This window comes from Bison bison, unplaced genomic scaffold (assembly GCF_000754665.1).
Source record: "Bison bison bison isolate TAMUID 2011002044 unplaced genomic scaffold, Bison_UMD1.0 scf7180017864530, whole genome shotgun sequence".
Lineage (NCBI taxonomy): Eukaryota > Metazoa > Chordata > Mammalia > Artiodactyla > Bovidae > Bison > Bison bison.
This window is the reverse complement of record NW_011495080.1, coordinates 7678444-7693934: the sequence shown is the minus strand read 5'-3', so window position 1 is coordinate 7693934 and position 15491 is coordinate 7678444. Positions and strand designations below refer to the sequence as shown.

The window sequence follows — 15491 nt, the reverse complement described above, 5'->3', positions numbered from 1 at the left end:
ATGATTTCACTTTCTTATTTATTCCTCTCCTTTCTAGTCACAGTCACAGGTTCCCCATTTAAGCCAGCATTTTCCTAATACATACAGTTCACTTTCTTATGCATAAACCACAGAAAGTATTACATGGTGAATTTTTCCTTTCAGCTTTAAGAATTATTGCTCTTTCACCAACTGTTACGTTTACTTGATAATTTATTTGTTTAGCTACTTTTCTCTCACAACCATCAATATTTTTTCCCAAACTAAAAGATATTTCCATGACCAACTAGGAAGGCCTTTGGGCTGAAAGGTTCAGTTACAGCAAACAACAATTCCCAAAGGTTTCCCAGATTGTGAGAGCAAATGAAAGGCCCATTCTTCCTCAGGCTGTCTGTCCGCTCTGTCTTGTCGTGGTGTGGGGCGCGGGGAGGGCAGCCTGTGGTTCTGGGTGACCCTGACTAGGCTTGCAACTCTGAGCTCTCCTGGGCTCCAGCGTGTGCCGTTAGTTTTGGGGTTTAGAAGTTTATCGGCATGGTGACATCATATCATACTGTCCCTGATCTTAATACTGATTAGTGGTTTAGCCTAGGTTGTGTCTTTACTGCTATACCGAATCAGCAGCTATTGCATACATGTCATCATGTGGTTCCAGTGCCTGTGCTGACCATCGCTGCATTCAGAAAGGAAGCAGCCCTCCAGTCCATCTGCCGTGATTTCATGGCTTTTATCTCTAATCTTTACATCTTTGAAGGCCTTTGGCGAATGATGTGCTTCCTGGCAGGAGCAAATCGCAGCTGAAAGGAGATCTGCACTGTCTCTGCTTTCCTTTCTGCTTCCTGAGAGCTGTAGTCTAACATCTGTGACCCCAGCCAGGCTTCATCAGACCTCTCATTCCAAGTCATCTGGGAAAGCAGCTGACAGTGTTCACCTACTGTGCACCAGGCACTGTGCCAGACTCTACCCACGTCAGCACATCTAGTTCTCAACAACCCTGAGAATATTAGGAATTACCATTTCATGTAGGAGGAAAGTGAGACTTCATAAGCCTGTAAGTGGCAGAGCCAGGATTCTTTCTGACTGGGAAGCTAATGGAAATACAAGCGCCTGTTCCACCTTCACATCAAATGCACTGAACTGCCATACAGCACTCGGCTGCTGCCTTAAGAGTGTTGTGGGGACAACAGTACTCATTCCAAAGCGGAGTAAAAGACTTCGGGCCAGAGACCACAGCTAAGGGGAATGTAATCAAGTTTCTGAAAATCATGAAGAACGTGATCAATTGTCATGTTCAGGTATTAACGTCTACTGTGTTCAAGTTGCTCACTGTTCAAGAACATCGTCCTGCCAAGATCTAAGTAAGCAGTGTTTGTATAGAGAAAAACAGTACCTATTTGGGAACAGGTTAGCACAGATCTGGTGCCAAATGAGTGGTGAAGCAATAAAATCCCCAGAAGGAGAGAACCCGGTAGGCTGTTAGGTCTGGAGGAACCCCTGAAAGACAGGGAAAGAACAGGACGTAGGTTGGCAGGGGTAATTCTAGGCAGAGAGACCTGCCTGAGTAAATACATGTGGTGGCTAGGGTATACTGAGGAGACAGGTACAGTTGTGATGAAGGCATAAGGTAGAGTATTTGTGGGAAAGGCTGATATAATCCCTCATCTATTGGCTATTTGGACTTTATTTTCCCTTAGTAGGGAGCCACTAAAAAGGCGGGGGGAGTTGGAGTAGCTGTTGTCAAACAGTATCTCAAGATTTAGCTAACTGTGATGTATAGACTTATTCATCAGATCTCAAAACGCTGCTGCTGCTGCTAAGTCGCTTAAGTCATGTCCGATTCTGTGCTGCCCCATAGACGGCAGCCCACCAGGCTCCCCCGTCCTTGGGATTCTCCAGGCAAGAATACTGGAGTGGGTTGCCATTTCCTTTTCCAATGCACAGAAGTGAAGAGTGAAAGTGAAGTCGCTCAGTCGTGTCCAACTCTTATCAACCCCATGGACTGCAGCCTACCAGGCTCCTCCGTCCATGGGATTTTCCAGGCAAGAGTACTGGAGTGGGGTGCCATAAATGAATTCCCGTCAGTAAATAAATTCCAGTTATATGCATGTGTGTGTGTGAGAGAGAGACTCATCATGTGGTAGGTTAGTGATGAATTCATTACCTCAGAAGAGGCCAGGAATAGAGTAGATCAGCTCAGGAATGATGAATCCAGAGTGTGCAGGGCAGTGACCCTAACCTTGAAGTCACTCTCGCTGGCGCCCGTGGTCTACCACAAAGCCTCCCCTGGTGACACGTTCAGAGACAGAGCACTGCGGAACCCGTTTTGCAGAAACCAAGGAAAAGCAAATATCTGAATTTTCAGAATGTGTGTCCCCATGTCCATCGTGTGGAAGTTTTAGAAGATCCCTCTGGCTTCTGTCTGGGGAGCAGAGAGTGCATTGGAGCCAGGGCTGACGCAGGGCAATGTGGAGGGAAGCTAACACGTAGTCCAGGCAAGAGAGGATAGGAGTTCACCCAGGGGATCAGCGGCCAATGGCGGCTGTGTTCTGGGTTTATCTTTGAAACGAGAAAATTTGCTGATGAATTGCGTGAGAATGGCCTGACTTCCAAGTTTTGGGCCTGAGCAACTAAAAGAATGTAATTGCCATTTGTTAAGATGGGAGGAGCGTGTTTGACCATTTGGGCTCAAGAATGATACCCAACTGGTAGAAAAATAGAGCAGGGTCAGGACTCCTCTTTCTGTTCTGGGGCCAGCAGTTCCTCCAGGATTTGGGGGCTGACTGCTATTGGCCAAGGAAATCCTTGCACTGGGACCTGAAGTTCCCAAGTCTCTTTTGGCCTCTTTTTCCGTTTTTGCCAATTCTGTAAACCTTACCAAGAAGCCTGAGAGGAGAGGCAGCAGTGAGCCCAAAAGGGACTGTCCTCTCCCTTCCAGGTCCCTACTGGCTGTAGTGGTCAATGGTAAAGGCTTGCCGGTACCTGCAGAGACTCCCAGCTGCCTTGCCTTACCACCGGCTCGGTCACTCAGTCTCCCTCAGTCCATGTTTTGTTTTGTTTAAATCAACTTTTTACCCATATGCTTTGGAATTTAAAGAAAAGGGGGGATTAGATTTTCTAAACTGAAGAACTCTATGGTTTCTTACAGCTTTGAAAGATGAGGTACTAGAGATTGGGGTACTAAAAGCTCCAGGTTTTTATAAGTGTGTGCTTTTATGGTAAGTCCATGGTTCTCCCAACAGTACTTGCCTATCATTTGTGAAAGGGAAGAATACCTGCCCTGCCTGCTGCTCCAGAGTCTCAGCAGGAAGCGAGTGCTGTGCAGTGGGGGTGAGAAGACTTTGAAAAGCACTGTACAAATGCCAGGAGAGCTTTCTTACTAGGGTTGTGCAGGGTCTCTGTGAAAAACAAAAAGCAGAATTTCAAGTCCCTAATGTAGAATGGGAAAGGCTTCCTGTTGCTTAATCAGTCGAAATGACCTAGAATACAAGCTGAGATTAACATACGCCTTCTAGATTAGGGCTAATCAGGGGCAGGCTGAGCAGATGCAGGGACAATCCTGGCCTGATTACTGAACCTCAGCATTTAATCATCTCTCTTGCAAGGGCAGCCAGCCGATTTAGTGCGCGCTGGGTTTCCAAGCCTCTAGCCCCCTCCCCCTTTCCTTGCCATGGACATAAAGGCTGCTAGGTCAGAGACACTGAGACGATTTAATCTAATCTCATGTCAAAATGGCTGTGTGTGTGAGATTCTAAAACCCTCACAGTGGGATGGTAATGCACTTATTTAAGGTGGAGGCAGACTGAAACTGTGTGTAGAGAGTAACGCCTTGGATTTCAAGGCATCCGAGGTTATGAAATGCCCTGTATATGGGATTTCTCCAAGAAGCTTTTTAGATATGAAGTCGCTGTCACTAGTCATTCACTCTCGAGACGGCTTTGTATGGGAGTCATCACCCAGTTGTTAAAGGCCAAATTTACTCCTTCCCAAGCTGTGAAGTACAGAATATGAGGTCTTTTAAAATGGTTTTATTTGGATGAGCTTTGAATGGAGTTGTTTCTGTGTTGCTTTTTCTGGAAACTTCCTAATCACCTGAAGGCTCACCCATGTCAATCATTCTGTCCTGGAGTTGGGGGGAAGGTAGACACCTGTGCAATCTCAGAAGGCAGGTTTCATTCAACTGTGTAGAAAACACCTGCTCATTGCTAGGGACTCAAATACGGAGATTCCATCTCTCCCTTAAGGAATTTACAGTTTCCCTGGAGATAAGACAAGTAACCAGTGATAAAGTATATGACCATCACCTCCTCCATGGAGACCAGTGCAAAGTGCTGTGGACCCTTGGGAGAAGAGGAGCTCAGACAGGAGAAGGAGAGACTGCAGCTGAAGGAAGAATAGAAGCCCATTCAAGGAACAAGCCAACAGTCATTCCAGGCAGAAGTCAGAAAGTGTGCACACCATGGAGGCAGGTGTGGAAAGAGCCTCAATCAAGTCGTTCACCTTCCTGGAATTCACGTATCACCAGGCTGAACTAACTGAGCGACAGGGGCTGATGTGAAAGGCTGAAATACCTCCAAAGGGATTTGGACTTTATATTCCATGGGCCATTGGAAACCAGTGAAGAATTGTAAAAGAGGAGAACAAAATCAGTTTGTGTTCAAAAGATTATTCCGGTTATAGCAGTGTCAGCTAGTTTGAATTTCTGCATTTGAACCCTTTTCCATTTTATTTTAGGGCAAATCTTCCATGATACTAAAAAGTGTTTCAACAACAGTGTGGGACATGGACCCACATCATAGGTAACCCAAACACATCATAAACCAGTAAGAAAGAGATTTAATTCTAACAGTTCTTCCAGTTTCTCTCCATCCCAGCACTGACCCAGGACCGTTGCTCGTAGTCAGTAAGAAGGTCCCACAGTATTCAGTGTATTTGTAAAGTTTGTAACTTGTTATCCCAGCTTAGAGCTTTTGAACTGAATCAGTCTCAGAAGCAAGAACAGTGAAATAAGACTGATATTTGCTTCTGGTTTTGGTTGCTGTTTGCTAGCAGTACTCTTGCCTGGAGAATCCCATGGACAGAGGAGCCTGGTAGGCTACAGTCCATGGGGTCGCTCAGAGTCAGACACGACTGAGTGACTTCACTTTCACTTTTCACTTTCATACATTGGAGAAGGAAATGGCAACCCACTCCAGTGTTCTTGCCTGGAGAATCCCAGGGACGGGGGAGCCTGGTGGGCTGCCATCTATGGGGTCACACAGAGTCGGACATGACTGAAGCGACTTAGCAGCAGCAGCAGTGTGAGGGTTCTTTGGAGGTGTCCTGGTTTTGCCACAGGGCATTTGGCAAAAAACGTTACTTTATTAACTTTGTCTGTTTTGACCAGAAGACAGGATGAAAGTGATGATGGAGATCCACTAGGATGATGGAAGGGGGTCTTGGTCTTCACATATTCACATATACTCAGGCCCATTCCTACAGTCTGGATGCCAGGGACTAGAGCCCAGCCACACGTTGGTTAGGGCCCGCAATAAAATCCCTTGACCTGCTGCCCTTAAGGCTGTGCTGATGCCAGTATTTGGCATACCTTGTACCTCATACTAAACATGAGCCAGAGCCAGGCCTGACCTTGAAGGAGCCCTCAATCTAGGGCTCAATCTAGGTAGATGGGGAAGACCTAGCTACATGCATTAGCCAGACCTACCAGATTATATCCTACTGTCCAATGCTTACTGAGAATCCCAAGGAGGCTGCTCTCAGTATTGACTAGAGCTGGGATAGGCTTCCAAGCGGAGGGTTTTAAAAGGGAAGGTGTGGGCAGTAAGGGAATTCCAGGTAGCAAACAGCTTGAGCAAAGGCCCAGAGAAAGGAAGGTTACCAATGTGTTGGAGAATTGAGAATAGTCCAGGGTGATGCCCAGAGCACAGGGAATCAAGGCTGTAAGGGAAGTAAGGCTGGACAAATCACAAGAGTCCTGAATGCCAGGCCCAACATTTGAACTTTACTATAGGCTTTGGGAACCTTTTAACTAGCATCAGGGAATTTGAAAAGTTTGAGCTTGGGAAATGACATGTTACAGAAAGATAACTTGGGCGGCAGAAAGGAGTGAATGGAAAAAGGAACTGACTAGAGAGATGTGAAAGCTGTTTGCAAAGGTCTAGGTGAAAAACATTGAAGCCAACAGCCTTCTGAAGCTGATGTATGGGCTGGCCCCCTCCTTCCCCTTTCAGGCCCCAGCATCTCAGTGTGAGGACTGTGGGCCATGCCTTCCATTCTCATTAACACATAGCAGGGTAAGCCTGGAATCCTAAAAACGCTACAAAACAGAACATTTAGCCTCATTTCAGGTTGCATCATAAAATGTTACGGTGTTGTATTGTGTTTGTCGCTCAGTCGTGTCCAACTTTTTGACCCCACGGACTGTAGCCCTCCAAGCTCCTCTGTCCATGGGATTCTCCAGGCCAGAATACTGGAGTGGGTAGCCATTCCCTTCTCCAGGGGATCTTCTCAACCCAAAGATCAAACCCAGGTCTTCTACATTGGTCTGAGCCACCAGGGAAGCATCAACAAATACTTATTTCCAAACTGTCAACAGTTATCCCTGGAAAACAATTAGATACAATTTAACGTTGTAAAATTGACAGGTTATTTTATGTTTGATACTTCTTTTGGCATTAGGAAGTATGCTGGTAAAACATCCCTTTTTATAATTAATTTTTATTTTCATCAAAGTAATACACAGTTTTAAATGACAAAAAGAACTAAAAGGCCTTTAAAAAAAAATAGATATATATATATATATTTATATGTACCCCAGAGGCAACACTCCATGTTCTTTTTTCTGGTATGTATGTGTATTATTCTAAATAATAGTCATATTAATTATTTCTTGAGACATTATCACAATTTTCAATAACTCAGTTTCTATGTTTATATTGTTATAAACATAAAATTTTTATAAAGGTAAAACTTGTTCACTGCCACGACGAGTGGGTATGGTTAATCCTTGCTTTTTTTTTTCTTCTACTTTTTAAGGAGTAATCACCGGTTCTACCCAATTCTGGAAGACCCCTCGAGGTACTCTATCCCACAAGCTCATGCCACATCCCCTGTGTCCTCCAGACGTACTGCACAGCCCCCGTCCTGGGCCCTCCTCCTGTCCCCAAGATCCCTACAGTGGGTTCTCTGTCTCCTGGACCCCACAGCCACTTATTTCTTAAGTTTTCCTGTCTCATTTCTTTGGGGAACAACCTTCAGAGCTTCCAAAGAAAGTGTGCACGGGTAGCCGGCTTTTGCAGCCCTTACAAGTCTGAAGAGGTGTTTATTCTGTCCCCACACTTAATTGGCGTGGGTGTCATTTCATGGGCTGGAGAGAGAATTCTAGGCTGAAAGCATTTTCTCTCAGAGGTTTGAAGCTACTGCTCCATCATCATCTAGCCTCCAGGCTTGCTTTTGAGAAATCCAATAATGATTTCCAGTTCTTTGTATGTGACTTTTTTTTTTACCCTTTCTCAAATCCTTTGGGACCTCTGCTTTATCCTTAGTGTTCTGAAATTTTACAAAGCTGTGTCTTAGCATCCAGATCTTTTTTCTTCTGTTCTGCTGGGTATCTAAGGGGCCTTTTCAATCTGAAACTCATGTTTTTCAGTTCTAGGGATTTACTTGCAATGTGTCTGATAATTTCCTACCTTGTGTTTTTTCTAGTTTCTAGAAATCTTTTTTATCAGAGATTGGACCTCTTAAGGTCTCCTACTTTCCATCTTTTAATCTCTTCTGCTCTCTGGAAGATTTCCTTGACTTTACCGTCTCATCTTTCTGTGGAATGTATTTCATCTATTTGATTTCTTTAACACATTTTCTCTCATTTTAATAAAAGTATCCGTTTGTATGATACAAATCTTTTCTGTCTCTGAAGATATTAGAGTTTAGGGCCATTTGTTTTTGTTTCTGCTCCCCACATTGTCTGTCGCCTCTGGGTTCCTTAAGAGTGAGGCACTGAAACACAGCTGCTGGGCTGTGCAGGGCAGAGCGGGGCGGCCTGCAGGGCTCGGGGTGGTGAGTATCAGGACTGTGTGGCAGATCTTTCATTGTCTCCACACCCCCGACCCCTCCCCTGCCCACCCACCAGATACCTCATAGATCTTTCCTGGGGCTTCTCCAGGTCAGCTTCTCAATACAGTGGATGAACTTCAGGTGTCTGGTCAACAAAGGCCTGGGTGTTGGGATTGGTAGGACCTGCTGGTCCAGTCAGTTGAATACAAACTGTCAGCTAACTCCTGTCTTTCACTTCTTCCTCTCAGTCTGCAGTGGCCCTGAGAACTCCAGGACACAGGACGTGCAGCTTCCCCTTCTTTAATGTCAGAACCACTTTATGTATGCTTTGCATCTCCCAGAAATATACTGGGTTGGCCCAAAAGTTTGTGTTTTCCCTAAGATGCTATTTAAAAACCCAAGTCAGCTTTTTGGCCAACCCAATATATTGCCATCTCTCATTCATATCTTTTTTTTTCTCCTTCACTATAATTTTTGTTTTATGAGGAAGAAGAATTTTATATGTGCATTTATTCTGTCTTATTTAACTGGAAATTCTTTTTTTTTTTAATATGTCATATAAAATTGTCAGTTTTCCTTTCTTTGGAAGGACTGCCCTTTTCTGAAATTATTCACTTCCTCCTCTCTTTCTACTAAACACTTCTTTTTACTGTGAAATAATAGTGATATTAGGAGGTAGTTGGGATTTTTTTTTTTTAAGTTGACCCCAGAATGTATTTAAATTTATACTGGTCTATGAAATCTAAAATCAGAAAACTAATGACCTAGGCTTTAGAAAAATAAAAAAGCTGACCCAGAGGAGAGGGACAATGGCCAGAAGGCAGGCTAAGTTTAAGGGAGAAGTTTTTTCAAGCTGAGAGAAATTTGAGCATAGGCAGAAAGAGGGTTGAAGAAGTCAGTGTAGCGGAATATCCAAGAACATGAGTGGTGGCCCCTTCTAGAGAGGAAGGCAGTCAGAAGAGACAGGCTTGTTGGGAGGAGAATTCGTCCCTGAGGGGTCTGTGCGAGCCTCCTAAAGTTGGAGAGAGGCAGGCAAGTGGGGTCATCTCTTGGCACATTGGGGAGGCCCTGTTCTGAGGCATGTTTCTACAACTTCTCCACATTCTCTTTCCTGATAGTCTGTTTTAAAGAATTAAAACGGGGTGGGGAAAGGGATGTATTTGTGCCTGGACAGTGGGTATGCAGTTACCTGCGGCTGCAGACAGTGGTACCCCAAGGGCTGGAGCCGATTGCCCTGTCCAGCCATCATCTGGGAACCCATGCGCGGCACTAACGGCCTCCCCTTTCTCCCCAGGACTGGTCCAGATCCCTGTGAGCATGTACCAGACTGTGGTGACCAGCCTCGCCCAGGGGAACGGGCCGGTGCAGGTGGCCATGGCCCCTGTGGCCACCAGGATATCGGACAGCGCAGTCACTGTGGACGGCCAGGCTGTGGAGGTGGTGACACTGGAGCAGTGACATGCAGCCATACCGTGGCATCATTTTCTAGTCTACTTCAAAATTTTTTACACGTTTGCAGAGGTGCAATCAAATGGAATTAAGTCTCTCGACTTTGGAAGAAAAGTTTTGTTAACCTTTTTTTTAAAAAGGAAGAAAGGCAGTGGATTTTGGAATTGCATTTTTTAAAAAGCACCACTCTTGATTTTCTGGGATTGGTGGAATAAGATACTGTGTTGTCAATTTCACAGTCCCGAAAAAGCCAAATTGTGGCAGGACTTCTTTCTGCGGAAACGTGTGTATACTTCGGTGTGTGTATGTGTGAGTGTGAATATATGTATATGTGTACATATGAATATACACATTTACATATATATATAAAGTATATATATATATATGTGTATGTATATATGTATATATATATATATATATATATATATAAAAGAAACCCGCATGGAATTATCTGTATGAAATCAAGGTGAGCTGTGGAAAAATAATTCACCCAGTTTAGTGGGTGTAGGGTACGTGGCCAGACAGCCACCTGGTTTTGTTCATACCAGGGTCATGCGTTGAGCTACTGACAAACTCAGGCAGAGGTGACCATGCCCTTCACCAAAGCTGCCTCCCAGTGGCCACCCAGAACTCTCCCTGCTGGGCTCACCTGAGAACGGAGGTTCCAGATTGGGGTGAGGTCCAGAAACTGTGCTTGCAAGATCCAGGGGCCACGTGGTCTGGCAGCTGAGACGCTCCTCGGGCTGGCCCAGATGCTGACCTTGCCACAGGCAAATGAAATGTCTTTAAAGCTCCCAGGCAGGACCGAGAGGGTTTTCTTCAGCCTCCCATCGCCTCCCCTCCCCAGGAAACCTTCTCGGTCTCACAGCTATTAACCCGTCGCTTTGGTTTTAAGGTCAGTCCTGAATTGGTCATGTATATGAACTGAGGGTGACAGAAGTATTAAGGGTTTGAGGAGTGCGTGCGCGCTGCGTGTGCTTGTGGGTGTGTGCATTGTGGAGAGAGAATGAGGCGGTGGGAGGAGTTGGAAGGGGAAAGGAAGGAGTGAGAGAAAAATCTTTTGAAGACCAGGGTGCACCAATGGGAGCAACCTTTTTCCCTTCCTGTGACTTCCTTTAGCTTAACAGAGGAGACAAGAACTGACAGGGGCTCCTGGCTCGAGGAAGGCTGGTCACCGGACTGAGGGGCATTGGGGAGAAGAGGGCTGAGGGTGCGTCCTGTGCCCCTGGATCAGGCCCGATCTCAGAAGGGACCCTGCAGCTGTCCCAAGGTGCATCATGCTAGGCCTGGGCCCCACAGCTTCCTTCTCACGGCTGTTAATTGGTCTGGGTGTTCTTTGTAACGAAATTCTGTGATTTCTCAGCCACAAGCCCTGAGTCTCCAGGGGTTAAATTCACCTGACTTTTTGACAGGCCAAATCTCTGCTCCTTGAGTACAGGGACGACTCTTCCTCCCTCTTCCTGGGCCCCCCGCCCCCACTCCCATGTGTGACTGTGTATTTAATGTTTGTTTTTTTTTTTAACGCGACATTAAAAAGATTCTTCACGTCTTGCTCAGCCTTTGAGAAAAGTTTCAGATTCTTGTATTTGCTTGTTTTATATAAAACTATCCAGTGTTCTTTGTATTTTTTTTTTCCTGTACGTAATGGGGGGAGGGAAGGGAAATTTACATAAAACAGTCCTAGTTCTACAATTTGTTATTTTTTTAATTATTATTTTTTATTATCGTTGTGAAACTGTCCAGGGGCTTTAAAGTCCGTGTTCCTTTGTGGTGAAATACCCTCCTGATAGTTTGAGAAATGCCAAGAAGAAGAAGAAAAGCAGAACCCCAGTAGCAGAGCATGGATTCTGTGTCGTTTTCCATTCTGTCTATTACTGCCTCATTCAATAAATAGTTAACAATGTGGCAACAGGAAGTGGAGCTGTTCGTCTGTGTAGGAGCACTTAGCCTCTTAGGAGCTCTCTTTTGGGGTGGCTTATTCTGCTTTGTAAAAGGAATAGGTGCTTCTATTCAAGCTCCGTGATCTTTGAACCGTGTTCCTTGGCGTTGTGGAGCCCTGTAAGGGGAGTGCAGAAGGGGAAGGGGTGGTTCCTGCCTGTGTTCCCTCACCAGAACAGCTCTGTTGAATCAGTTTTACAGAATGCTGTCCAGGGGGGTTATGGCGGGGGGCATCTAGTTTAAAAATTCCTAAAGATGGTTAGAAAACCTCTTCTCTAGAGTTCCTTTTTTAGGGGTTAATTGCATTCCACATTAAAATCAGGGTGGGTGGTGGTACTTGTCCATCTGTGTCCTCCCCACATGAGTGGTGTTCAGTATTGCAGTGGGTTTTCCTTCTTGAAGTGGGGGCCCCATGCCTTTGTTCCCTTAAGGCCGCCCTCCTTGGCTTCCTTCACAGCTCACTGCTTTAATGTGGCAGCTGTCATTCTGTCCCTACCTCCTGCCACACCCCCAGCTTCGGGCCCTTCCTAAAGCTCCAGTGGCTTTGCACTCCCATGCTTGTGCCCGCTGCTTTCCTCAGCTCAAAACGATGCTCTCCTTGCCACCTCCATCACCCTTCTTTCCTTTTGTTAGGTGTTTGGGTCTGTTTCCTGGTAATAATGATTACAATAGTTGAATGCGGGAGGCCAGAGATGTTTTCCTTGCTGACTGATGGTGGCTCCATAAAGCCAGTGCCACCCTTCTCCCTTCTTCTTGCCCAAATGGCACATCATCATCTATTGTCACCAGAGAGGGTGAGCCGGAGAAAGGACTGGTGGCAGCCAGATGAAGCAGACATCATTGCCATTGGGCACCCCTGCAACAGCTGGCTGTCTAGAGTCCCTCTGTGGGGATGGTGTCTCTCCATAGGCACAGTAATTCTGTTTGCCTGGCAAGACCCAGATGCTGCCTGTTAAACAAGCGTGTGTTGAAACTCTCTTTGGTGGGGCTGATGGAGAACTTCACTTCTCTTACTGCCCAAATCACAGCAGGAGCTGCTGACTCAGCTGCCTGCAGGGCCCCGGCAGGTGGAGTCAGTGAGTAAAGCGGAAGCCGTTCCATTGTGAGAGGGGAAGGAGTGATGGAGATGGGCAGAGTGGAGAGCATCTCTAAAGAGAGTGGCCTCTCCTGAGTGCTAGTGGACTGTCTCCAAGCAGGAGGAACATGGGCCCTACAGTCCTGACTTCTAAATTTTCCAGAGAAACTGAGGAGTCCAGATTTGTGCATGAATCTCCTGATTTCAACAATAAATCAAAAGTCTTTTACATACTCTGCCAACAAAAGAAAACCCACCTGTAGACCAGCTCTGGCCCCAGGCGTCAATTTTGCTTTAGTGAATGCCTACCATGTGCCAGGTGAATGAAGCATAGCAGTTGCCCAAGAAACAGGATGAGACGAGATGTTTTTGTGTGAACAAACCGCGGCAGCCCAGCGTGATAAGGTGCCATCTGGACAGCGTGATGTGGCAGAAGGGGTTCTGTTATCTCATTTTATCTGCTGAAGGGTCCTCTGCAATAAGTAGTTTATCATCTAGGCTCCAGACAAGGATCTGGTGCTCACCGAAACCAACACCTCGGGCTCGGAATTCTTGCCTTTAAGTCCTACATCTGAGAAGATCCATTGGCGATGCTGGTGACCACTGGAGCCATCTGAACTGAGATGAGTGAGCCGAGGAGAACCAGAAGGGCAGGGAAGAGAAGGGACTACTCACCCTGTAAGAAGAGCCCCAGCTGCCAGTGTGCCCTGGGCCTCACTCAGACCCAGACAAGGCTCATTTCCAGCCACTTCTCACGTCGAAGAGGGCCTGCTTCTGCATTCGCCTTCCTTCCTATCTGCTCCTGTTCCTCTTCTCTCCTCTATCAGCACCCTCCCAGCCCCCTGCAAAGCATCAGCTGTGGATGGAGTAGCTCTGGGCCTGTGGTAGGCCTTTTTGGTATCGGTGGGAACGTCGAAGCTTATCTGGAGCAGAAGCTTCGTGGGCTGAGGAAGACAAGCCTACATTTCCTCTCGCACCTCCATCTCAGTGGGCTGTGGGCCGCCCAGGTCCTCAGACCAGGCCAGCCTGTGGCCTCCGCACAGCTCGTGCTCAGATGCTAGCATCAAGGACACCCATCAGTGCATCCCATCTGGCCTCTGCTGTTTGCTCCAGATTGGCAGCTCTTGGAGAAGATCCACCCAGGACAGTGGAGACAGCCCAGAGGAAGGAGGCGCACAGAGCGGGGAGATAACGGCATTAGGACTGGACTCTGAAATAGCTGGAGAATTCTGCTCCTGCTGCTGCTGGGTCCCTGAATGAGTCCCCAACCCACTCTGAATTTGAGTTTCTCCCTCCTGAGAAACCAGTGGGCTGTTAGCGGATGTTTGTTGAGTACTGGAGTGTATTTCTGCAAAGAGTTGGAGATGGGAGGGCAAAGGTACCAGGATAATACTCATCTGCAGAGCAGGGCCAGGACCCCCAAAACCCAGGTCTTCCAGAGCCACCTTGTACGGTAAGGACAGGCCTGCGCCCTAGCCCTGTACAAAAGCCTTCGTAGCTCTAGTTTATGAGAACCATGGCCTATCTGCAATTCAGAGTGTTGATATGGTAGCAGTTAAAATAGTGAGCACTTGTACAGCTCTTACAGTGTGCCTTGTTCTAAGAGAGTTACTATACGTTGTTATTTATTAGTCTTTGCAAAAGCTCTGTTACTCCCTACTTTACAGATGAGCAAACTGAACCACAAAGAGGTTAAGAGGTAGCTTATTTAATACTTGGGGAGGGGAGCTAGAAATATTCCCCAAACTTAATGCGCTTGTCAATAAAATTGTTGGTGTAACTTAACTGGGTCTCAACTCAAATTTCTTCTGAATTTATTTACCCTTTAAGAAACTAATAATTGTCAGTTATTAAATGGCTGCTCTGCACAAGACACTATGCAAAATACTTTCTTTATTTCTAATCCTTTCCACAACCTCAGATGGAGGTTAGATTCCATTTTATAGGTGTGGGAGCTAAGACTCGGCCAATTCCGAGAACTAGTAAAGGAGAGCTGGGGTCAGACTAATAAGCCTCCCTCCAGAAGCTCAGCTCTTTGTGCCAAGCTCTCAGGGGACAGGTGACATAAAATGAGCTGCACATCTGGATTCCCATGTTTTATATATAGAACTTATGGCTGTGCTGGGTCTTCATTGCCTTGTAGGCTTTCCTCTAGTTGCAGCAAGAGGGGATAGTGTACGGTTGGCAAACTCCAGTTGCAGTGTACAGGCTTTTCATTGCATTGGTGTCTCTTGTTGATGAGCAGGGGCTCTGACACGCGGGCCCACGGTCTTGCGGCTCCCAGGCTCAAGAGCACAGGCTCGATAGTTGTGGCGCACTGGCCTAGTTGCTCCGCAGCACACGGGATCTTCCCGGATCAGTGATTGAACCCAGGTCTCCTGCATTGGCAGACAGATTGTTTACTACTGAGCCACCAGGGAAGCCCCTAGATTCTCATTTTTAAAGGAACCTCCGGCTGAGTCCTGAGCTCAGCCCACATGCAGCCTCTCCCAGTGGTCAGTGTGTTCTGAGCAGGAGCTAATGGTCCTTAACCCGAGCGTGCCATACCAGGAGCATCCTCACAGTGGCTGGGCTTTTTCATCACATGCACACACCCATGCACGCACGCACACGCACCCGAACACACACACGAACTTGTATACAGGCAAGCAACCACTACATCCCACTGAATGAGAGACCTTAGTTTCCTGGGGGTTCCTTATTCAATCAGAAAATCCACAGAACCCCAAAAACATCCATTCCCACATTCTCATTACTTCCAAATAGTTCTGCAAAAATCCAATGTTAACTTTGTTAAATGTAAAAATAATGTTTGATGTAAAAATGTTGATTTTATTGCTAAGAAAAATCAGCCCTGTGAGATTGTGCCAAGGGTGGAGGGTAGTGAAGTTGCTGGTGCTAGAACATTCTTGAGTATGAACAGTCATGTTACGTTTTTTTTTTTTTTGTCTGCACTGCATGGCATGCAGATCTTAGTTCCCAGACCAGAGATCAAACCTGTGCC

General features: G+C 46.3%; 1 protein-coding gene across 4 annotated transcripts in view; it reads left to right on the top strand.

Moving 5' to 3' along the window:
• NRF1 (nuclear respiratory factor 1) overlaps positions 1-14331 on the top strand; it is a 103441-nt gene extending 89110 nt beyond the window's left edge. The window contains exons 10-11 of one of the 4 annotated variants that reach the window (XM_010831686.1): positions 7009-7050; positions 9320-14331. In XM_010831686.1, coding sequence (XP_010829988.1) covers positions 7009-7050; positions 9320-9483 — 206 coding nt within the window. In that variant the 3' untranslated portion in view covers positions 9484-14331. Of the gene's footprint in view, positions 1-7008; positions 7051-9319 lie in introns of those variants that run through there. The other 3 variants (XM_010831683.1, XM_010831684.1, XM_010831685.1) reach the window with 3 other exon arrangements.
• Positions 14332-15491: the final 1160 nt, after the last annotated feature.